The 25345-nt window shown below is 48.6% G+C and overlaps 1 protein-coding gene across 1 annotated transcript; it reads left to right on the top strand.

The window, feature by feature from the left end:
* The first annotated feature begins 364 nt into the window (after positions 1 to 364).
* On the top strand, positions 365 to 23358 carry LOC134911436 (uncharacterized). The gene is made up of 2 exons (XM_063919645.1): positions 365 to 431; positions 21831 to 23358. Exon 2 carries the CDS (start codon positions 21855 to 21857, stop codon positions 22962 to 22964), a length of 1110 nt encoding a protein of 369 aa, XP_063775715.1. The 5' UTR covers positions 365 to 431; positions 21831 to 21854; the 3' UTR covers positions 22965 to 23358.
* Positions 23359 to 25345: the final 1987 nt, after the last annotated feature.

The raw sequence follows: 25345 nt of genomic DNA, 5'->3' as shown, positions 1-25345 counted from the left end.
TGCCACTGGGGTGCCAGAGCAATTCCCGTTGATTTAGCTTAAAATTATTTATTTTACGAAAAAATAAACTTGACCTGCAGGTGCGAGAAAAAACATAGAATTCACCACGTCCCATTTTCAGTCCACTAATTGAATAGCAAAACCTTGTGGCTGCAGAAAAAAAACACCACTTGGGTTTTTTTTTTTATTTCCCACTGGCAAGTGAATTCCCCCTATGTGTTCAATGTATTTTTACTATTACAAGTACTGTGGTTTATGTGTCTAGTATTAGCATGCCCTCTAGTGTTACACATTGCTCTACAAGTCCTCTTAAACACTGGGACGGGATGAGGGAGGGACACACACAAATGAGAATCGAAACTCATCTGCCAGCCAGTGTGATCACTAGAACAGAAAGCGACAGGAGAGGACCCAGCAAAGACTGATTTCAGGTACAGTGACAGAGGGCCTGGAAATGGGTTAGGACTGTTATGTACTGGAGATTGCTCGCTAAGTGAAGATTTCAGTATATTATACATAAAATATAAAAAAATACAGTACAGAGGTCTGGTCTGTGTTGTGTGTCAGAAATTACAGAGTATATGGAAAATAAGTCAGTTGGTAGAAACATGGGGGGTGATTCCGAGTTGTTCGCTCGCAAGCTGCTTTTAGCAGCATTGCACACGCTAAGCCGCCGCCGCGAATCTTAGCTTATCAAAATTGCGAACGAAAGATTCTCAAAATTGCGAATAGAAATTTCTTTGCAGTTTCTGAGTAGCTCGAGACTTACTCTGCCATTGCGATCAGTCCAGTCAGTTTCGTTCCTGGTTTGACGTCACAAACACACCCAGCGTTCGCCCAGACACTCCCCCGTTTCTTCAGACACTCCCGCGTTTTTCACAGAAACGGTAGCGTTTTTTCACACACTCCCATAAAACGGCCAGTTTTCGCCCAGAAACACCCACTTCCTGTCAATCACATTACGATCACCAGAACGAAGAAAAATCCTCCATAGGCTGACTTGAGGTTGGTGTGACTCATGGATTTCACAGACAAGTCCATACTTATGCTAGTCAGTAGACTTTGCTTCAGTCTATTTTTACTGTCAGTGACAGTGCTGCTATCACACCATACTTATTATCTATAGATTGTAAGCTTGCGAGCAGGGCCTTCCTACCGCTATGTCTGTCTTTGCCCTGTTTTGTTCTATAACTGTTGTTCTAATTGTAAAGCGCAACGGAATATGCTGCGCTATATAAGAAACTGCTAATAAATAAATAAATAAATAATACTTACCTACATTGTTTTTCTCCTCTCTGGGAGAAGCCCGGAGAGGAGACGCTGCAGGTGCCTTCGGGGGGCGGGGCCAGGCTGTGACATCACTAAGCCCCGCCCCACATCGAGAAATGCCGCGATTCGCGGGAAGGGGGCGGGGCTCAAATGACGCGATTAGCGTCATTTTAACCCCTTCTCCACCCGACGGACCCGCGAATGCGGGAGGTTATCTCTCCATCCTTCTCGCATCACTAGGGTGCGAGCAGGATGCAGGAGACCTGCCCACTCTTCCGGGGGTGCGGGGGGCAACCCCAAAAAACGGGAGCCTCCCGCAGCTTCCGGGAGAATAGGTAAGTATGTATCACACCCAATTCTTGTATTACATACTCACTGAAGATTCCCGGGTGTGGGAGAAATATAGCTGTCGGGGATACTGTAAGAAGCTGATTTTATTTTATTTAAAAGATGTTGACATTTTTTTCAAGACATGTTTTTATAAAATCATGTAGAAACTGCAGTTTCTGTATAATTGTATATATCCCCCACTATGCACTATGTTCTGGAGACTGACAATGTCAGATTCTCAGGAGGAGTGTGAAAAACTACTGTCTTTCTGAGTTATAATTAGTTCATATCAGGAGTATGGATCGTTGGGTCGACCCAACTTAGGTCGACAGCCATTTGGTTGACCACTATAGGTCGACAGGGACAATAGGTCGACATGGTCATTAGGTCGACATGTGCTAGGTCGACAAGTCAAAAGGTCGACGTGAGTTTTTGGACTGTTTTGGTGTTGTTTTCTTCGTAAAGTGACGGGGAACCCCAATTAGTGCACCGTGTACTCTCACATGGCTTGCTTCACTCGCCATGCTTCGGGCAGGTTACCGTTCCCAATTGTAGTCCACGTGGATTGTAAACTATGAAAAAGGCCAAAAATTGAAGAAGAAAAAAAATAGGATTTTGGTACTTACCGGTAAATCCTTTTCTCCTAGTCCGTAGAGGATGCTGGGGACTCCAAAAGGACCATGGGGTATAGACGGGATCCGCAGGAGCTTGGGCACACTGAAAAGACTTAAGACTGGGTGTGAACTGGCTCCTCCCCTATGCCCCTCCTCCAGACCTCAGTTATAGGAACTGTGCCCAGGAGAGACGGACATTTCGAGGAAAGGATTTTTGTGTAAACTAAGGGCTACAGACATACCGGCCCACACCACAACCATACCGTACAACCGGAGTAACAAGAAACCAGATAACAGTATGAAAAAACTACAGCAACAAGCTGAAAACAGAAATACACAACCCGTGTATAAACTAAGCGAACCCACAAGAGAACACTGCAAGAAAATAGTCCGCACTGGGACGGGCGCCCAGCATCCTCTACGGACTAGGAGAAAAGGATTTACCTGTAAGTACCAAAATCCTATTTTCTCTTACGTCCTAGAGGATGCTGGGGACTCCAAAAGGACCATGGGGTTTATACCAAAGCTCCAGACCGGGCGGGAGAGTGCGGACAACTCTGCAGCACCGACTGAGCAAACGCAAGGTCCTCATCAGCCAGGGTATCAAACTTCTAGAACTTGGCAAAAGTGTTTGAACCCGACCAAGTAGCCGCTCGGCAGAGCTGTAAAGCCGAGACGCCCCGGGCAGCCGCCCAGGACGAGCCCACCTTCCTGGTAGAATGGGCTTTCACGACTTCGCCACCGGTAATCCGGCCGAAGAATGAGCCTGCTGAATCGTGCTACAAATCCAGCGTGCAATAGTCTGTTTTGAAGCAGGATGACCAATCTTGTTGGAAGCGTACAGGACAAACAGCGCCTCAGTTTTCCTGGCAACCGCCGTACGGGCGACGTAGATCTTCAAAGCCCTCACTACATCCAGAGACCTTGGAACTGCCCCAGCATCCCTGGCCACAGGTACCACAATAGGTTGATTAATGTGAAACGAGGAGACCACCTTCGGTAAAAATTGTTGACGAGTCCTCAATTCTGCCCTATCCGAATGAAAGACCAAGTACGGGCTTTTATGAGATAAGGCCGCCAACTCAGACACCCGCCTGGCAGAAGCCAGCACCAACAACATGACTACCTTCCAGGTGAGAAACTTCAACCCAACCTTACGCAAAGGCTCAAACCAGGAAGACATGAGAAACTGTAAGACCACGTCCAGATCCCATGGGGCCACAGGAGGCACAAATGGAGGATTGATATGCAAAACTCCTTTCACAAACGTCTGAACCTCTGGGAGGGCAGCCAATTCTCTTTGAAAGAAAATAGACAATGCCGAAATCTGCACCTTGATGGAGTCCAACTTCAGGCCTGTATCCACCCCAGCCTGCAAAAAATGGAGAAAACGCCCCAAATTAAATTCTTCCACAGTAGCCCTCTTAAACTCACACCAGGAAACATACTTCTTCCAAATACGGTGATAATGCTTCGCCGTAACCTCCTTCCTAGCCTTGAGGAGAGTAGGTATGACCTCTACTGGAATGCCTTTACGAGCTAAGATCTGGCGCTCAACTTCCATGCCGTCAAACGCAGCCGCGGTAAGTTGGGAAACACACATGGACCCTGCAACAACAGGTCCTCTCTTAGAGGAAGCGGCCAAGGATCTTCCACTAGTAATTCCTGAAGATCCGGATACCAGGCCCTTCTTGGCCAATCTGGAACTACAAGAATCGCCTGAACCTTTGCTCGCCGAATGATCCCCAGTACCTTTGGAATGAGAGGAAGTGGAGGGAACACATACACCGACTTGAACATCCACGGAGACACCAGGGCATCGACCGCACTGGCTTGGGGGTCCCTTGACCTGGAACAATACCTCGGAAGCTTCTTGTTGAGATGAGACGCCATCATGTCTATCAAAGGGAGTCCCCAACGCTTTGTCACTTCTGCAAACACTTCTTGATGAAGAGCCCACTCTTCCGGATGGAGATCGTGTCTGCTGAGGAAGTCTGCTTCCCAGTTGTCTACTCCCGGAAGGAAGACTGCTGACAGGGCGCTCAGGTGCTGTTCCGCCCAGCGAAGGATTCTTGTGGCCTCCGCCATTGCCGCTCTGCTCCTTGTGCCGCCTTGATGGTTGATATATGCCACCGCTGTGATGTTGTCTGACTGTACCAGGACAGGTCGACCCTGAAGAATAGCTTTTAACTCGAGAACATTTATGTGGAGACCCGCTTCCTGGAACGACCATCTCCCCTGGAAGTTCCTGCCTTGGGTGACTGCACCCCAGCCCCGGAGACTCGCATCTGTCGTCAGAAGTACCCAATCCAGGATACCGAACCGGCGTCCCTCTAGGAGGTGAGACCCTTGTAGCCACCATAGGAGGGAAATTCTGGCCCTGGGAGATAGACTTATCTTCCGGTGCATGTGCAGGTGAGACCCGGAACATTTGCTCAGCAAGTCCCACTGAAACACCCGGGCATGAAACCTGCCGAACGGAATGGCTTTGTACGCCGCCACCATCTTCCCCAGAACGCGTGTACATTCATGGATGGACACAGTCTTCGGCCTCAGAAGTTCCCTGACCAACAACTACAGTTCTAGAGCCTTTTCTTGTGGAAGAAAAACTCTCTGTAACTCCGTGTCCAGAATCATGCCCAGAAAAGACAGCCGGGTGGTCGGAATCAACTGAGATTTTGGTAAATTTAGCACCCAACCGTGCTGTCGAAGCACCGACAGCACCAAATCTTTACTCCTTAGCAACCTTTCCTTGGACCTCGCCTTTATCAGGAGATCGTCCAAGTACGGGATAATTGAAACCCCCTGCTTGCGAAGGAGAACCATCATTTCTGCCATGACCTTGGTGAAAACCCTCGGGGCCGTGGAAGGCCAAACGGCAACGTCTGAAATTGGTAATGAGAGTCCTGTATCGCAAACCTGAGGAAGGCCTGATGCGAAGGAAATATCGGGACGTGTAAGTAGGCATCCTTTATGTCGACTGACGCCATACAATCCCCCCTTCTAGGCTGGAAATCACAGCTCGAAGAGATTCCATCTTGAACTTGAAAACTTTCAAGTATGGATTGAGGGGTTTTAGATTCAGAATCGGTCTGACCGAACCGTTCGGTTTCGGCACCACAAATAGGCTCGAGTAGAACCCCTCCCCCTGTTGTGACGGAGGAACTGGAACAATGACCTTCTGTTGACACAATTTTTGTATCGCTGCCAACACCAGCTCCCTGTCCGGCAGAGACGCTGGTAAGGGCGAAACGAAAAACCGGTGAGGGGGCACCTCCCGAAACTCCAGCTTGTATCCCTGAGATACAATCTCCAGGACCCAAGGATCGAGGCCTGAAAGAATCCAGACCTGACTGAAGACTCAGAGATGGCCCCCCACCGGTCCGGACTCCCCCAGGGAAGCCCCAACGTCATGCGGGGGACTTGGTAGAGGCAGGGGAGGACTTTTGGTCCTGGGCGCCCGACACGGCAGGCGACTTCCTACCCCTTCCTTTACCCTTTGAAGTGAGGAAGGACGAACCCTTCCCACGCCTGTATTTATTAGGACGAAAGGACTGCATCTGCTGAAGTGGTGCCTTTTTGTGCTGTGTGGGAACATAAGGAAGAAAAGAGGACTTACCCGCCGTCGCCAGGGAGACCAGGTCCGCCAAGCCGTCCCCAAACAAGACATTACCTTTGAAGGGTAAAGCTTCCATAGCTCTCTTGGAGTCGGCATCAGCATTCCATTGATGGATCCACAACGCCCTCCTTGCCGATATTGACATGGCATTGGCTCTTGATCCCAAGAGACAAACATCCCTTGCCGCATCCTTCAGGTAATCTGCAGCGTCCTTGATATAACCAAGAGTCAGAAGAACATTATCTTTATCAAGGGTATCCATATCAGCAGCTAAACTCTCGGGCCATTTAGCAATAGCACTACTCACCCACACCGACGCCACAGCAGGTCTGAGCAATGCGCCTGTATTAGCGAAAATGGACTTCAGGGACGTCTCCAGCTTGCGATCCGCTGGATCCTTGAGAGCTGCCGTGTCCGGAGACGGAAGCGCCACCTTCTTAGACAAACGAGATAGAGCTTTGTCAACATTCGGAGACGACTCCCATTTTTCCCTGTCATTAGAGGGGAAAGGATACGCCATGTAAATCCTCTTGGGAATCTGCCACCTCTTATCCGGCGACTCCCAAGCCTTTTCACAAAGAGTATTCATTTCATGAGAGGAGGGAAATTTCACTTCAGGTTTTTTCCCTTTGAACGAACAAATCCTTGTTTCCTGCACCGCAGGTTCATCAGAAATGTGTAAAACATCCTTTATAGCCACAATCATGTACTGAATACTCTTCACTAAACGCGGATGCAAAGCCGCCTCAGAAAAATCGACCTCAGAATCAGAGTCCGTGTCGGTATCAGTATCTACCATTTGAGTAAACGGCCGCTTTTGCGAGCCCGATGGGGTCTGTACCTGAGACAAAGCCTCCTCTATGGACTTTTTCCACACCTGCGTCTGTGACTCAGACTTATCTAACCTCTTTGATAAAGAAGCTACATTCGTATTGATTGTACTTAATAACGTGAGTAAATCAGGTGTCGGCTGCGCCGTCAGACCCAAATCCAGACCCACAACTGCACCCCCCACAACCTCCTCCGGTGAATCACATTCAGCCTCAGACATGTCGACACATTCAATCGACACATCGACTCACACTCAGAACGTCTCAGCAAGGGGACAGGCCTACAGTGAAGCCCAGAGAGAGAGAGACCCAGAGGGGGTATGCCAGCTCACACCCCAGCGCCTATATATCCCTATAGGGGATATATATGACCAGCGCTGCTTAAAAAATCAAATAATGCACCACACTGCGCCCCCCCCTGAAAAATCTCCCCATTACTTGCGAGGAGTGATCGGAGGTCCGCCCAGCGTCTCCTTCAGCCGCGTGGAGGAGAGAGAAGATGGTGCCGTGAGCCGCGCGCTAAGCTCCACCCCTTCCCGGCGGGCTTCAGCGCGCCCACTTTGAAAATGCTTCTGCCGGCTATCCGGACCCCAGTGACCTGCTGCCCAGGGCACCCCCCCCCCAGCGCCCTGCACCCTGTGAGTACCGTCAGTGATGTGTGTGGGAGCATGGAGCGCAGCGTCACCGCTGCGTTGTACCTCCGTTACTGAAGTCTTCTGCCGTCCTGAAGTCTTCTGATCTTCTCATACTCACCCGACTTCTTTCTTCTGGCTTCTGGGAGGGGGTGACGGCGTGGCTCCGGGAACAAGCAGCTAGGCGCACCAAGTGATCGAACCCTCTGGAGCTAATTGTGTCCAGTAGCCGAGAAGCAGGACCCTTAACTAAGAAGAAGTAGGTCTGCTTCTCTCCCCTCACTCCCACGCTGCAGGGAGCCTGTAGCCAGCAGGTCTCCCTGAAAATAAAAAACCTAACAAAAAGTCTTTTCCAGAGAAACTCAGTAGAGCTCCCCTGTGAGTGTCCAGTCAGTCCTGGGCACAAAGTCTAACTGAGGTCTGGAGGAGGGGCATAGGGGGAGGAGCCAGTTCACACCCAGTCTTAAGTCTTTTCAGTGTGCCCAAGCTCCTGCGGATCCCGTCTATATCCCATGGTCCTTTTGGAGTCCACAGCATCCTCTAGGACGTAAGAGAAAAGTGAAAAACTCATGTTGACCTTTTGACCTGTCGACCTAGTACATGTCCATCTAATGACCATGTCGACCTAACGACCGTGGCCCTCATTCCGAGTTGTTCGCTCGCTAGCTGCTTTTAGCAGCATTGCACACGCTAAGCCGCCGCCCTCTGGGAGTGTATCTTAGCTTAGCAGAATTGCGAACGAAAGATTCGCAAAATTGCGAATAGAAATTTCTTTGCAGTTTCTGAGTAGCTCGACACTTACTCTGCCACTGCGATCTGTTCAGTCAGTTTCGTTCCTGGTTTGACGTCACAAACACACCCAGCGTTCGCCCAGGCACTCCCCCATTTCTCCAGCCACTCCCCCGTTTCTCCAGCCACTCCCCCATTTTTCCCAGAAACGGCAGCGTTTTTTCACACACACCCATAAAACGGCCAGTTTCCGCCCAGAAACACCCACTTCCTGTCAATCACACTCCGATCACCAGAACGAAGAAAAATCCTCGTAATGCCGTGAGTAAAATAACTAAGCGCATGCGCTCTGCGAACATTGCGCATGCGCAGTAAGCGACTAATCGCAATATAGAGAAAATCGGCAACGAGCGAACAACTCGGAATGAGGGCCTGTATCCCCATATCAGGGCTACTTGAAGTCAGTCAGTCAGTCAGTCATAATCAGTTCTTAAAGTGGTCCTAGAGAGGTGGTGGAACTCATCACACCCCCCCCCCCCCCTACTCCCCCTGGTGCCCATGTAATAAAGGGGCGTGGTCTCAAAAAGGGGCGTGGTCACACAATAGTAATAATGCCCGCAGTTGTAGCATCCCTAATACACATATTGCACACAGTAGTAGCACCCCGTAATACACATAATGCCCACAGCAATAGCGCCCCTTATACAATGCCCACAGTAGTAGTGCTTCTTATGCAATGTCCACTGTGCTGGTAGTGCCCCTTATATAGAGCCCACAGTGGTAGTGTCCCTTACGCAATGCCCCCAGTAGTGGTGCCCCTTATGTCCCCAGGAGTGATGCCCCTTATGAAGTGCTCCCTTTACAATGCCCTCATTTGTAGTGCCGTTAACGGTAATGCTCCTGTGTAATATTCCCCCCAGTAGTGATGTCGCCTGTAGTAATGCCCCCAGTCATTTAGCCTCAGTAGTTTAGCCCCCAGTGGTAATGCCCTTTCAGTTATGACCCCAGTAGTTTACCCCCCCCTTTAGTTTAGCCTTCCAGTGGTAATGCCCCCATGTAGTTTAGCCCCCCCCTGTAGTTTAGCCCCCAGTGGTAATGCCCCTAATAGTTTAGCCCCTGTAGTTATGCCTCCTGTAGTTTAGCCCCCTTGTAGCTAAGCCCCCAGTAGTAATGCCCCCTTGTAGCTTAGCCCTCAGTAGTAATGCCCCCTTGTAGCTTAGCCCCAGTAGTAATGCCCCCTTGTAGCTTAGCCCCAGTAGTAATGCCCCCTTGTAGTTTGACCCGTTAGTAATGCCCCCAGTAGTTTACCCACCTTGTAGCTTAGCCCCCAGTAGTAATGCCCCCTTGTAGTTTGCCCCCAGTAGCTAGCCCACTTGTAGTTTGCCCCCAGTAGTAATGTCCCCCTTGTAGTTTCCCCCAGTAGAAGCAGACACCAAAATAAAAAACACACAGACCATACTCATCAAGCCCCGCTCCCGCATCCGATCGTTGCAGTCTACCTGGCGTCCGCTCCTCAGCACTAAGAGAGAGACGTCATAACGTCTCTCCCATAGCACGCACTGACAGATCCGGAAGCCGGAGATCAGTTGTGAGCTCCTGCCTTCGGCTGGCGCTGTGGAGAGAGCCGGGCATCTCCCTGCAGCGCTGGGCACACATCGGGTTAGGTGAGCCGGAGGAGGCGGAACTGTGTTCCGTCGCCAAGTGGAGCTGACGGAACGCAATTCAGCCCCGTTCCGGCTCACTTTAACCCCTGGTCACAGTATAAACTTAATAATAGCAGCACTGCTACAATTATTAATACAGAGGCCCCTAAGTGTTAAATGTGGGTTACGAGTGCTTCATGTTTTATAAAACTATTTATTTTCAAATAATTCCTTGGTCATATGACCTCCTTCTCTACACTTAACTGTACATGTCCAGCTCTCACATTAATATTAATTTTACTGGACTTTGATTTATTTTATTTTTTCTTCCTATCTTGTGTGCTGTCTTTTGGGAGAGAGGGCCTCCAAAACTTTACATAGGCCCTCATTCCGAGTTGTTCGCTCGGTAAATTTCATCGCATCGCAGCGTTTTTCTGCTTAGTACGCATGCGCAATGTTCGCACTGCGACTGCGCCAAGTAATTTTGCTATGAAGATAGTATTTTTACTCACGGCTTTTTCTTCGCTCCGGAGAACGTAATGTGATTGACAGGAAATGGGTGTTACCGGGCGGAAACACGGCGTTTTATGGGCGTGTGGATGAAAACGCTACCGTTTCCGGAAAAAACGCAGGAGCGGCTGGAGAAACGGGGGAGTGTCTGGGCGAACGCTGGGTGTGTTTGTGACGTCAAACCAGGAACGACAAGCACTGAACTGATCGCGGATGCCGAGTAAGTCTGAAGCTACTCTGAAACTGCTAAGTAGTTTGTAATCGCAATATTGCGAATACATCGTTCGCAATTTTAAGAAGCTAAGATTCACTCCCAGTAGGCGGCGGCTTAGCGTGTGTAACTCTGCTAAAATCGCCTTGCGAGCGATCAACTCGGAATGAGGGCCATAGTTCTCAAGGTGAGGTCTTTCCAGTGACCTGCAAAAGTGGAAATTATAACCACCCTCTTCCTCGAGTACTAAATATTGTACTGCTTGGTTACCCTTTATATAATTTGAAACTACAACTTCACAATTCTATTGTTGGCATTGCATTACTATCCATTCTGTATGGTTTACATTTAGTGGTTAATGTCTCCACGTTCCCAGAGACACCCATATTTGTAGAAAAGCTGTGAAATCTTCCTTCAAAAGTGCACATTCTGTCCTTTATATAGCTAGGCTTACCCAGTCAGCACTGACCCTGGAGGGTTGACCTCAGGACAGTACTGCATGATCCTGCCATGTCATTTGTAACCACCGGCTTCCTATGGAACCGGTGATACATGAAGATCAATACCTACTGCATAATGCTGCAGGTGTGCTCCAAAATATTTCTCTTTGCACACCCAGGGCCATTCCAATGCACATCATAATTTTATATTAGCAACTGAACATAGCTGCCTATTCTTTTCAGAATATTAGCCCTTACATTTGTATAGGCTAAATAGTATTTTAATAAGAGTCATGATTGACTATTCTTAAAAAAACTAAAATATACGTTATGGTAAGAACTTACCATTGATAACGCTATTTCTCTTACGTCCTAGAGGATGCTGGGGACTCCAAAAGGACCATGGGGCATAGACGGGATCCGCAGGAGACATGGGCACACTAAAAGACTTTGACTGGGTGTGAACTGGCTCCTCCCTCTATGCCCCTCCTCCAGACCTCAGTTAGATTCTGTGCCCAGGAGTGACTAGACACACACTAGGGGAGCTCTACTGAGTTTCTCTGGAAAGACTTTTGTTAGGTTTTTTATTTTCAGGGAGACCTGCTGGCTACAGGCTCCCTGCATCGTGGGACTGAGGGGAGAGTTAGACCTACTTCTTCTCAGTTCAAAGGCTCTGCTTCTTAGGCTACTGGACACCATTAGCTCCAGAGGGTTTGATCACTCGGTGCGCCTAGCTGCTTGTTCCCGGAGCCGCGCCGTCACCCCCCTCACAGAAGCCAGAAGAAAGAAGCCGGGTGAGTATTAGAAGAACAGAAGACTTCAGTGACGGCAGAAGACTTCAGTAACGGAGGTACAGCGCAGCGGTCACGCTGCGCTCCATGCTCCCACACACACACCAACGTAACTCACAGGGTACAGGGCGCTGGGGGGTGCGCCCTGGGCAGCAGTTACTGAGGGTCTTTTTCACTGGCAAGAGGCATATTCGGTGCCCGGGCCCCGTATACGATACCCCCGCCAGTATAAATAATTTAAAATATGAGCGGGACTACAGCGCGCCGGCAAGGGGCGGGGCTTAGCCGCACAGCTTACCAGCGCCATTTTATCTCTCCACAGCCACTGCAGAGACGCTGGGCCGGACCTCCAAGCTCCTTCCAAGTAACAAGGGAGCAAAACGGGGGGAGGGGGGGGGCACAGGCAATTTGGTGCTTTATATGTTTATATTTTACAGCGCAAACAACATATTATTTGTTTTGTAGTATATGGGCGCTGGGGTGTGAGCTGGCATACTCCCTCTATGTTCTCTCTACAGGCTTCCCTGTGGGTCTGTCCCCTTTCTTTGGCCGGTGTGAGTGTGGGTGTGTTGGTACTGCGTGTCGACATGTCTGAGGCTGAGTGTTCCTCCCTGGAGGAAGTTACTGGGGGCGCAGAAAAAGATTTGGGAATGACTCTGTCGGCACAGCCGACTGCTGATTCGGTGAATATGCTGAGTACACTGAATGCAAACGTGGCATTATTGTCTAAGAGGCTAGATAAATCTGATTCTCAGACACAAACATGGAGGAAATCCATGGAGGACGCTTTGTCTCAGGTACAGAACCCCTCAGGGTCACAAAACCGTTCATTTACCCAGATGGCAGATACAGATACCGACACAGAATCTGATTCCAGTGTCAACTTCAGTGAGGCTACTTTACATCCAAAGGTAGTTAAGAGTATTCAGTACATGATTGTGGCTATTAAAGATGTTTTACATATTTCTGAAGAGCCTCCTGTTCCAGATAAGAGGGTTTGTTTGTATAAGGGAAAAAAGCCTGAGGTAACGTTTCCCCCCTCTCATGAACTGAACGCTCTTTGTGAAAAGGCTTGGGAGTCGCCTGACAAAAGGTGGCAGATTCCCAAGAGAATTTTTATCGCATATCCTTTCTCCTCTAACGACAGGGAGAAATGGGAGTCGTCTCCCAATGTGGACAAGGCTCTATCCCGATTGTCCAAAAAGGTGGCGCTTCCGTCTCCTGACACGGCTGCCCTCAAGGATCCGGCGGATCGCAAGCAGGAGATGACATTGAAGGCCATTTTCGTTACTACTGGTGCATTACTCAGACCTGCTGTGGCGTCGGTATGGGTGAGTAGTGCTATTGCTAAGTGGGCTGATAATTTAGCTTCTGATATGGATACCCTTGATAAGGATAACATTCGTTTGACTCTTGGTTATATCAAGGACGCTGCAGATTACCTAAAGGATGCGGCGAGGGATATTGGCCTCTTGGGATCAAGAGCCAATGCCATGGCGGTCTCGGCCAGGAGGGCGCTGTGGATTCATCAATGGAATGCTGATGCAGACTCCAAGAAAGCTATGGAAGCTCTTCCGTTTAAAGGTAGTGTCTTGTTTGGTGATGGCCTTGCTGACCTGGTGTCTACCACTACTGCGGGTATGTCATCTTTTCTTCCTTATGGTCCCACACAACAGAAAAAGGCGCCCCATTATCAGATGCAGTCCTTTAAGCATAATAAATACAAAAAAGGAAAGGGCTCGTCCTTCCTCTCTTCAAAGGGTAGAGGAAGGGGAAAGAGGTCACCTGCCGTGTCTGGCACCCAGGACCAAAAGTCCTCCCCCGCCTCTACCAAGTCCACCGCATGACGCTAGGGCTCCCCTGCGGGAGTCCGTGCCGGTGGGGGGCCGTCTCCGATTCTTCAGTCAGGTCTGGTTTCAATCGGCCCTGGATCCTTGGGTCTTAGACATAGTGTCCCAAGGGTACAGACTGGAGTTTCAGGAGATACCCCCACCCCCTGCCGCTTTTTCAAGTCGGCCTTGCCAGTTTCTCTTCCAGAAAGGGTAGTAGTAAATGCTGCGATACAAAAGCTGTGTCAACAGAGGGTCATTGTGCCGGTTCCCCCGTCCCAACGGGGGAAGGGTTCTATTCGAGCCTCTTTGTCGTGCCGAAGCCGGACGGCTCGGTCAGACCGATTCTGAACCTAAAATCCCTCAATCCATACTTGAAAGCTTTCAAGTTCAAGATGGAATCTCTTCGAGCTGTGATCTCCAGCCTAGAAGGGGGGGGATTTTATGGCGTCAGTCGACATAAAGGATGCCTACTTACACGTCCCGATATATCCTCTTTATCAGGCCTTCCTAAGATTTGCGGTGCAGGATTGTCATTACCAATTTCAGACGTTGCCGTTTGGGCTTTCCACGGCCCCAAGGGTTTTCACCAAGGTAATGGCGGAAATGATGGTACTCCTTCGCAAGCAGGGGGTCACAATTATCCCGTACTTGGACGATCTCCTGATAAAGGCGAGATCAAAGGAACAGTTGCTAAGAAATGTGTAACGCTCCCTGTCGGTTCTGCGACATCACGGTTGGATTCTAAATTTGCCAAAGTCTCAGTTGATCCCGACAACTCGGCTGCCCTTCTTGGGCATGATCCTAGACACGGAACTACAGAGAGTGTTTCTTCCGGTGGACAAAGCTCTGGAAATAGAGATCATGGTCAAGGAGCTTCTGAGACTGGCAAGAGTGTCGATTCATCAATGCACTCGAGTGCTAGGGAAGATGGTTGCGGCTTACGAAGCCATTCCGTTTGGCAGGTTTCATGCCCGGGTGTTTCAGTGGGATCTGCTGAACAAATGGTCCGGGTTTCACCTGCACATGCACCGGAAAATAAGTCTATCTTCCAGGACCAGGATTTCTCTCCTGTGGTGGCTGCAAAGTTCTCACCTTCTAGAGGGACGCCGATTCGGAATCCAGGACTGGGTCCTGCTGACCACAGATGCAAGTCTCCGAGGCTGGGGTGCAGTCACACAAGGAAGAAGTTTCCAGGGAAAATGGTCAAGCCAGGAATCTTGTCTCCACATAAATGTTCTCGAGTTAAGAGCCATATACAACGGCCTCCTGCAAGCGAAGAACCTTCTCCAGGGTCTCCCTGTTCTGATCCAGTCGGACAACATAACAGCGGTGGCATACGTAAACCGCCAAGGCGGAACAAAGAGCAGGACGGCAATGGCGGAGGCCACAAGAGTTCTCCGCTGGGCGGAACAGCACGTGGGCGCTCGGTCAGCAGTCTACCTTCCGGGCGTGGACAACTGGGAAGCAGATTTCCTCAGCAGACACGATCTCCATCCAGGAGAGTGGGCTCTTCATCAAGAGGTATTTGCAGAAGTGACAAGGAGTTGGGAAATTCCTCAAATAGACATGATGGCGTCTCGCCTCAACAAGAAGCTTCCGAAGTATTGTTCCAGGTCAAGGGACCCCCAAGCCAGTGCAGTGGACGCCCTGGTAACTCCGTGGGTGTTTCAGTCTGTGTATGTGTTCCCTCCTCTTCCTCTCATTCCAAGAGTGTTGAAGATTATAAGACGAGCAAGGGTTCAGGCAATACTTGTCGTTCCAGATTGGCCACGGAGGGCCTGGTATCCGGATCTTCAGGAATTACTAGTAGAAAATCCTTGGCCGCTTCCACTAAGAGAGGACCTGTTACTGCAGGGGCCCTGCGTGTTTTTCCGGACTTACCGCGGCTGCGTTTGACGGCGTGGAGGTCGAACGCCAAATCCTAGCTCGGAAAGGTATTCCCGGGGAGGTCATCCCCACTCTCCTTAAGGCTAGGAAGGAGGTCACGGCAAAACATTATCACCGTATTTGAAGAAAATATGTGTCGTGGTGTGAAACCAAAGCAGCTCCTGCGGAGGAGTTTCACTTGGGTCATTTCCTCCACTTTTTGCAGGCAGGCGTGGATGCAGGCCTGAAATTGGGTTCCATCAAAGTGCAGATTTCGGCTTTATCTATTTTCCTTCAAAAAGAATTGGCCGCCCTTCCTGAGGTTCAGACTTTCGTGAATGGAGTGCTGCATATCCATCCTCCATTTGTGCCACCCATGGCACCGTGGGATCTTGAAGTGGTGTTACAGTTTCTTATGTCTCACTGGTTTGAACCTTTGCGAAAGGTTGAGTTAAAGTTTCTCACTTGGAAAGTGGTCATGCTTTTGGCATTGGCATCTGCCAGATGAGTGTCAGAATTGGCGTCTTTGTCTCACAAGAGCCCATATTTGATTTTTCATGTGGATAGAGCGGAATTGAGGACTCGTCAACAATTTCTGCCAAAGGTGGTTTCTTCGTTTCACATAAATCAACCTATTGTGGTACCTGTGGCTACGGATGCTGTGGCAGTCCCAAAATATCTTGATGTCGTAAGAGCTTTGAAAATTTATGTCGCCAGAACGGCTCTTGTTAGGAAAACGGAAGCTCTGTTTGTCCTGTATGCTTCCAAGATTGGAAATCCTGCTCCCAAGCAGACTATTGCACGCTGGATTTGTAATACGATTCAGCGCGCTCATTCTTCAGCTGCGTTGCCGTTGCCAAAGTCAGTAAAGGCCCATTCTACCAGGAAGGTGGGCTCTTCTTGGGCGGCTGTCCGAGGGGTCTCGGCACTTCAACTTTGCCGAGCAGCTACGTGGTCGGGTTCAAACACTTTTGCTAAGTTCTGTAAGTTTGATACCCTGGCTGAGGAGGACCTCAAGTTTGCTCAGTCGGTGCTGCAGAGTTGTCCGCACACTCCCGCCCGGTCTGGAGCTTTGGTATAGACTCCATGATCCTTTTGGAGTCCCCAGCATCCTCTAGGACGTAAGAGAAAATAGGATTTTAATAGCTACCGGTAAATCCTTTTCTCCTAGTCCGTAGAGCAGGGATGGGGAACCTTTTTTTCTAGCAAGGGCCATTTGGATATTTATAAAATCCTTCGGGGGCCATACAAAAATTCTCAACTTAAAAAATTACCCTGCCCCCTGTAGGTCTGCCCCTTAGAGGCACTGTGCGGCGCACGCGCCAAAAAAATGGGTGTTGCCAATTAAAATGGGACGTGATACACGTATGCCCCCAATAGTGCAGTGCCAGATCCACAATTGCCCCCAGAGTGCCAGGTATACAAATGCCCCCACAGTGCCAGTTACACAAATGCCCCCCACAGTGTCAGGTACACAAGTGCCACCCACAGTGTCAGGTATACAAGTGCCCCCCACAGTTTCAGGTATACAAATACCCCCCACAGTGCCAGGTATACAAATGCCCCCACAGTGCCCCCCCACCCCACTGTGCTGCTTAACGCTGCTCCATCCGGCGGCATGTCAGGGGGTCAGGACAGGGAGGAGAACGCGGCTATGTCGGGCGGCGGTGTGTAGGACTTCAAACCAACCGCCGGTACGTGAGCCAATCAGAGCTTGCGGACCCACAGCGGTGGCTCCTGATTGGCTGCCAGTCCGCGAGCTCTGATTGGCTCACGATTCGGTGGCTGGTTTGAAGTCCTACACGCCGCCGCCCGACATAGCCGCGCTCTCCTCCCTGTCCAGACAGCTGAGACACGCTGCCACCGGACTGAGCGGTGGCGTGTCTCACTGACACAAGCGGGTGGGCCGGAGCAAACGGCTTTGCGGGCCTTATACGGTTCCCCACCCCTGCCGCAGAGGATGCTGGGCGCCCATCCCAGTGCGGACTGTTCCTTGCAGTTATATTGATACTTGTTGTTTTCGGTTACACGAAGGTTGTGTATCAGTTATATTCAGCTTGTTGCTGTTGTTCATACTGTTATCTGGTATTCCTGCTAATCCAGTTGTACGGTGTGTTGGTGGTGTGGGCTGGTATGTCTCTCGCCCTTAGTTTAACAAAAATCCTTTCCTCGAAATGTCCGTCTCCCCTGGGCACAGTTCCTATAACTGAGGTCTGGAGGAGGGGCATAGAGGGAAGAGCCAGTTCACACCCAGTCAAAGTCTTTTAGTGTGCCCATGTCTCCTGCGGATCCAGTCTATACCCCATGGTCCTTTTGGAGTCCCCAGCATCCTCTACGGACTAGGAGAAAAGGATTTACCAGTAGGTATTAAAATCCTATTTTCTCCTAAGTCCACAGGATCCACAATTTAACAATGGGATATGATGAAGCGACAGGGGATTTGCACCAATCGGTCAAAGCTTTCCGGCCTCCCTGCATGCAACGGGCCCGTCCATATATCCCTGCCTCCTGATTCAGGCAAATCAGTTGTATTCCCAAGCTCAAGGCAGGAGCATCATAGATAGCCCTAATCAGGCGATAAGAACACACGTGCACACCCTTCCGTACAAGGAAGATGTTAGTGAGTAAAAGGATCCTCAAATCAGGTGCGTCAGGGGGAATCCCTGGGGACTTAAGAGAAATACCGTTATCAACGGTAAGTACTTACCATAACGTATATTTCTCCGGCATGGTCCACAGGTTATCCACAGGATAACAATGGGATTTCCCAAAGCAATTTAATGGTGGGGACGCTCCTGATTGGACAGGAGAATCCTTCGCCCGAATTCAGAGTCATGAGAGGCAAAGGTATCCAAGGCATAATGTCTAATGAATGTGTTAATGGAAGACCATGTGGCTGCCTTACATAACTGTTCTGCTGAAGCACCATGTTGTGCTGCCCAAGATGGAGCTACCTTACGAGTAGAGTGAGTAGAGACATTAGCCAGAACCGCCTGAGAATATGCTTCTGAAATCATCATCCAAAGCCATCTTGCCAGCGTCTGCTTATCAGCATGCCATTCTCTCTTGTGAAATCCGTTCGAGAACGAAGAGAGAATCTGTCTTTCTGATGGCACTGGTACCATCCACGTAGATCCTTAATGCACGGACCACGTCCAGCGATGCATCTCCCGCAGAAAGGCCCGGTACCTGGAAAGCCGGGACTACAATGTCTTCATTAAGGTGGAATTTAGACACCACCTTCGGAAGATACCCAGATCTAGTTCTGAGAACGGCTTTATCTGGATAAAAAAAAAACAGAAATGGGGAATGACATGATAATGCCCCTAAATCTGATACTCCCCAAGGTGGAGGTCCGCACCATCAGGCTGATGGCTTATTATCTGTTTTCCCAACCGGTCCTCTGGTAGCCCAATGTTTTTTAATCTTACCAGACTTCTTGTATTGGGGCTGCTTGCCATCATTATTTCCTTTAGCTTTTCCTTAAGACCGAAAGGGCCGAAAAGCGGGAACTTTAGGTTTGAAATTGTATGTGGAAGGAAACTTGACCTTCTTGGAGTCTGCTTCTGACTCCAAAATATCTGTCAATTCTTTACCAAAAAGATTATCTCCAGAAAAGGGCCAAGATTCCAAAACCTTCTTAGAGTCTGAATCAGCTTTTCACGTACGTAGCCAAACTGCTCTGTGAGCAGCTATTGTGGAAGCTGGTGCCCTGGAGGCAATAGTACCCATATCCAATGCTGCTTCTTCCAGGAACATTGCAGCCTGTTTTATATGTGCTATATAGGATTTTTGCTCTCTAGAAGCTATAGAAAAATCTCCCTCCAATGCATCCGCCCAGGCAGCCACTGCCTTTGCCATTCAAGCTGAAGCCATGGCTGGCCTTATGACTGCCCCAAACAGGGAAAAAAATGGTTTTTAGAAAACCATCCACTCTCCTATCCGTGACATCATTTAATGATGTTGAAGGCAAAGGTAATGTAGATTTTGCACTAATCGAATTACATGCGTATGTACTTTAGGAGCCACCTCCCTTTTTAAACAATCCCCAGCTGGAAGAATATAATTGGAATTCCATTTCTTAGGAATTCTAAACTTCTTATTGGGCGTAGCCCAAGTCTCTTCCATAATTTCCGTCACCTGATCTGACCTTGGAAACTCAGTTTTAACTGTTTTGGGACGTTGAAACACAGGTGACTTGGTTTTTAACACAGGCTCTGCTGAATCCTTTAAGGATAGAATGGCTTTCATTGCTTTAATAAACACAGCTGTATCCACTGAGCTGAGACCTTCCGCCTCTTCGTATGCCGAAGTAGAATTAATTGAGCTTTCATCTCCCGATGAATTCTCATCTGAATCATGTGTAGCCTGTGAGGGTGAAGATTTACTTACCACCGGCTTATCAGCTTGTTTCTTTTGAGAAACTGCTGCTGGAAGTGATACACCATAGGTGGGGAGCTGCAAGTAAGGGTTAATAGTGTAACCTATCCCTGGTACAGGAGTTGGAAGAATTATCCGTTCAGCTATACTGGATAAAGTCTCTGCAAACATAGCGCAAGGTGGATCCATCTGCACTTTAATCTGCCTTGTATTTTTTATTAACCCCTGATGAAAGCTAAAACAGTTTGCACACAAACAATCCTGTACCAGATCCTGAGAGGATAACCAGCTTTGCAAGACAAACATGATATGAGTGTTGGTGTTGCTGTGAGTGTACCTTCCTCACCTTTGCCGCTCTTAGACATAAATAAGAGATAAATAATCAACACTTCCCCAGTGTACTACACAATTTGTAACTGTAATCACTTTAAATTTCTTAAAGTGATATACAACCCAACCCTACACATGCACCAGAATTGAGGATCGGAATAAACAAACTGACAGAAATATAGTAAAGTCAGCAATCACAGTCACATGTTAAACATTAGTATAAGCAATATGAGCACATCAACTACATTTTAAGTATGTAGAACATATTACTGCATCATGTTTAAACAGATCTAACATATTCAGACGCTATGCGAAAGAAACCGTAAATGTATACAGACTCATATGCACTAGGCACTTATCTAACTATTCGTACTCAAAGGGTAGATAGAGACTTAGTGCTGTATAACCCGCACTCAGTAGAGTGGGATACAGGGAGACTCCCCTCGCTTCCAGGACCGATCAATACGTTAGCGAACGCTGATTGGATCCAGACACTACTAGTGTACACTGCCGCTCCATGAACCTATAGTGAACACGGATGCACCAGTCACACAGCCGCCTATGCTGCGACTGGGTCCCCCTCGTGTACAGCGTCTGAGATGGAAGCGGGAAACAGTTCATGGTGGGAGACTCGGAGGAAACTGGTCATGAACAGGGGGGACGGGCGACCAGGAGAGCATCGGGCATCAACCCTAGGGATCGCAGCCTCATACTATTCCTGGAGCCTCTAATCCCTAAGGCCTAGCGCTGGTGCATCCAAGGTATCAGCCGCGTCAGTGACTGTTTGGTGGTCTCCTCCCAAAACAGCGCGGCTGTGTCTGTATTCCCCTTCTAAGCGGAACTGATGCCTTACCTTCTCTGTGCTCCGGCCACAGCCTGGTAAAGTCTGCTGGACCTGCTAGTATATCGGACACAGACGCCCGCTGAAACAGCACTGTACTCGTGGGTATGTGTTGTCGCGACCCGGCGGAGAATTGTTGGAGCGACTCTTTCCAAGGTACGTATAAGACGCTGTTTAGAAAGATCACTCCGAAAAATAGTAAGACTGCCGCACCAAACAAAAAACTGATTTGCCTGAGCAAGGAGGCGGGGATATATGGACGGGCCCGTTGCATGCTGGGAGGCCGGAAAAGCTTTGACCAATTGGTGCAAATCCGCTGTCGCTTCATCATATTCCATTGTTATCTTGTGGATAACCTGTGGACCCAGCCGGAGTAAACATAAAAATAAATGCAGAAAACTCTTCAGGAGCTTCCTTCAGCATGACTGGCTCCTCAGGGCACATTTTCTAAACTGAGTCTGGTAGGAGGGGTATAGAGGGAGGAGCCAGCCCACACTATCAAATTCTTAAAGTGCCCATGGCGCCTAGTGTACCCGTCTATCCCCCGTGGTACTAAATGGACCCCAGTATCCTCTAGGACGCACGAGAAACAAACAAACAAAAAAACCTGAGGCAAAGCCACACCCCTTGTCAAGACCTTTGATGGCAGGTGGTATATAAAAACCCTACCTGTCTCCTACACATGCATAGTGGTTGAAAAGCAGACTTTGGTGCAGGGCAAGCCTGCATTCAGGAACCTGCATGAAGTAGATATACAGTGGACACCAAGCTCTGTGTAAGACTTGCTTACAGGTTCTACATGTTGGCAGCACTGCATGCAATGGTAGGTCTAGTCAGTCCCAATATGAACCAACAATTTAAAAAGTGTGTGCATTTTATTCTGTAGCAGTCAGGCAATATACTATTAAGACTATTGTAATGTCTGGAGGCTGATAGAGTACTTTTTTTTTTGTCTCTTTGCAGTTTACACAAAATTAAAAGGTCAAAATGGGACTGCCAGAAACAGCTGGTAAGGTTACGCCTGCAATACACAGCCAATCTACCAACCAGACCACTAGTAGGAGACCACATCAACACAAAGTACTGGAGAAATCTGCTCAATCAAGGAAAGTTCAAAAGCCACCAAGTGCCAGTGAACCGTTGAAATTACATGATAAACAAGGCATCCATCCAATGACACGAAGCACCAAGAATCATGAAGCCTCCTCAAGTAGTGCCAGAAGAGCAGCCGGCGGTAATCAGCACACAACAGCCTCAAATGCAGCTGGAGATTCCCAGCAAATACATACAGCTCCTTTCATCACTACCCAAGGGAAAAAACTCTCTGCACCTGAAACTCAAAGTGAGCTGTCTAAAAGAGATATAGAGAAAATAGAAAGACAGACCCGTGGCCAGAGAGAGAATCAAGACTGGCACTACTGGCGCCAAAATCGCATAACGGCTTCATTGGCACATCAGATATCGCACAGTAGATTTGCAAATAATAAAACTGAAGATATTCCACAATCCTATCTGAAGGCTATTCTGGGCTCAGGATCCACAGTTCAAACAACTGCCATGAGTTGGGGCATCAGAAATGAGAAAAAAGCTGTGCAAACCTATGAAAGAATGGCTGCAAAGGATAAAGGCTGTGAAGTGCAGGTAGAAGAGTGTGGTTTATTCATACATCCAACCAAGACCTGGCTGGCAGCAAGCCCCGATGGGATAGTGAAAGATAAACACACAGGAGAGAAGCTTTGCCTCTTAGAGGTGAACTGTCCATATAAACACAAAGAACACACAATTGAAGAGGCTTGCAAGGACCGCAATTTTTGCTTAGCACTTAATGGAGATTCCTATATCCTGAAGCTAAATCATGCCTATTATACGCAAGTACAATGTCAGCTGGCAGCCACAGGGATGAGCAGTGCAGACTTTGTTGTGTACACAAACAAAGAGACTGCAATCATCCCTGTGAAATTTGACCCAGAATTTTGGGAAATGACAGAACCAAAGCTGGAGAAATTCTATGTAGAAGCTGTACTGCCTCATGCAAAGAAGATGGATGCACATGGAAAAGAACCACAAAACACTGATGTGTATGTACCAGAGGAGTGATGGAGGGAAGAGAGCAGGGAGTGGAGAAGTATGAAGTACAATTACTGTTTGAAAGCCAGAGATCTGCAATATAGACCTGGGTTCTGGATTCATAAACTGCTATTTATGTATTGGAAATAATGTAGAAGCCACCAGAAGAACAGTGTTCTCTACACTCAATTCCAATGGATCTAAATTTGTAAATACACAGATTGATCCAGGTAATGGGTTGGACAGAGTGATATCTTATACTGTATCTGCATAATAGTGTGACAGAAGTATACAAATCTTGTGGCATTGAGACACAACACATACAGTATATGGGTATCCAATAAATCAAACACAAAAAAATAAGAATTTACTTACCGATAATTCTATTTCTCGGAGTCCGTAGTGGATGCTGGGGTTCCAGAAAGGACCATGGGGAATAGCGGCTCCGCAGGAGACAGGGCACAAAAAGTAAAGCTTTAGGATCAGGTGGTGTGCACTGGCTCCTCCCCCTATGACCCTCCTCCAAGCCTCAGTTAGGTACTGTGCCCGGACGAGCGTACACAATAAGGAAGGATTTATGAATCCCGGGTAAGACTCATACCAGCCACACCAATCACACTGTACAACCTGTGATCTGAACCCAGTTAACAGTATGATAACAGCGGAGCCTCTGAAAAGATGGCTCACAACAATAATAACCCGATTTTTGTAACTATGTACAAGTAATGCAGATAATCCGCACTTGGGATGGGCGCCCAGCATCCACTACGGACTCCGAGAAATAGAATTACCGGTAAGTAAATTCTTATTTTCTCTATCGTCCTAGTGGATGCTGGGGTTCCTGAAAGGACCATGGGGATTATACCAAAGCTCCCAAACGGGCGGGAGAGTGCGGATGACACTGCAGCACCGAATGAGAGAACTCCAGGTCCTCCTTAGCCAGGGTATCAAATTTGTAGGATTTTACAAACGTGTTTGCCCCTGACTAAATAGCCGCTCGGCAAAGTTGTAAAGCCGAGACCCCTCGGGCAGCCGCCCAAGATGAGCCCACCTTCCTTGTGGAATGGGCATTTACATATTTTGGCTGTGGCAGGCCTGCCACAGAATGTGCAAGCTGAATTGTATTACACATCCAACTAGCAAAGTCTGCTTAAAAGCAAGAGCACCCAGTTTGTTGGGTGCATACAGGATAACAGCAAGTCAGTTTTCCTGACTCCAGCCGTCCTGGAACCTATATTTTCAGGGCCCTGACCACATCTAGCAACTTGGAGTCCTCCAAGTCCCTAGTAGGCGCAAGACACCACAATAAGCTGGTTCAGGTGAAACACTGACACCACCTTAGGGAGAGAACTGGGGACGAGTCCGCAGCTCTGCCCTGTCCGAATGGACAAACAGATATGGGCTTTTTTGAGAAAAAAACCACCAATTTGACACTCGCCTGGTCCAGGCCAGGTCCAAGAGCATGTTCACTTTTCATGTGAGATGCTTCAAATCCACAGATTTGACTGGTTTTAAACCAATGTGTTTTGAGGAATCCCAGAACTACGTTGAGATCCCACAGTGCCACTGGAGGCACAAAAGGGGGTTGTATATGCAATACTCCCTTGACAAACTTCTGGACTTCAGGAACTGAAGCCAATTCTTTCTGGAAGAAAAATCTACAGGGCCGAAATTTGAACCTTAATGGAACCCAATTTGAGGCCCATAGACACTCCTGTTTGCAAGAAATGCAGGAATCGACCGAGTTGAAATTTCTTCGTGGGGCCTTCCTGGCCTCACACCACGCAACATATTTTCGCCACATGTGGTGATAATGTTGTGCGGTCACCTCCTTTCTGGCTTTGACCAGGGTAGGAATGACCTCTTCCTGAATGCCTTTTCCCTTAGGATCCGGCGTTCCACCGCCATGCCGTCAAACGCAGCTGCGGTAAGTCTTGGAACAGACATGGTACTTGCTGAAACAAGTCCCTTCTTAGCGGCAGAGGCCATAAGTCCTCTGTGAGCATCTCTTGAAGTTCCGGGTACCAAGTCCTTCTTGGCCAATCCGGAGCCATGAGTATAGTTCTTACTCCTCTACGTCTTATAATTCTCAGTACCTTAGGTATGAAAAGCAGAGGATGGAACACATACACCGACTGGTACACCCACGGTGTTACCAGAACGTCCACAGCTATTGCCTGAGGGTCTCTTAACCTGGCGCAATACCTGTCCCGTTTTTTGTTCAGACGGGACGCCATCATGTCCACCTTTGGTAATTCCCAACGGTTTACAATTATGTGGAAAACTTCCCCATGAAGTTCCCACTCTGCCGGGTGGAGGTCGTGCCTACTGAGGAAGTCTGCTTCCCAGTTTCCATTCCCGGAATGAAACACTGCTGACAGTGCTATCACATGATTTTCCGCCCAGCGAAA

The sequence above is a fragment of the Pseudophryne corroboree genome, chromosome 4 (genome assembly GCF_028390025.1).
Source record: "Pseudophryne corroboree isolate aPseCor3 chromosome 4, aPseCor3.hap2, whole genome shotgun sequence".
NCBI classification, from domain to species: domain Eukaryota; kingdom Metazoa; phylum Chordata; class Amphibia; order Anura; family Myobatrachidae; genus Pseudophryne; species Pseudophryne corroboree.
This window is presented reverse-complemented; position numbering and strand designations above follow the sequence as displayed.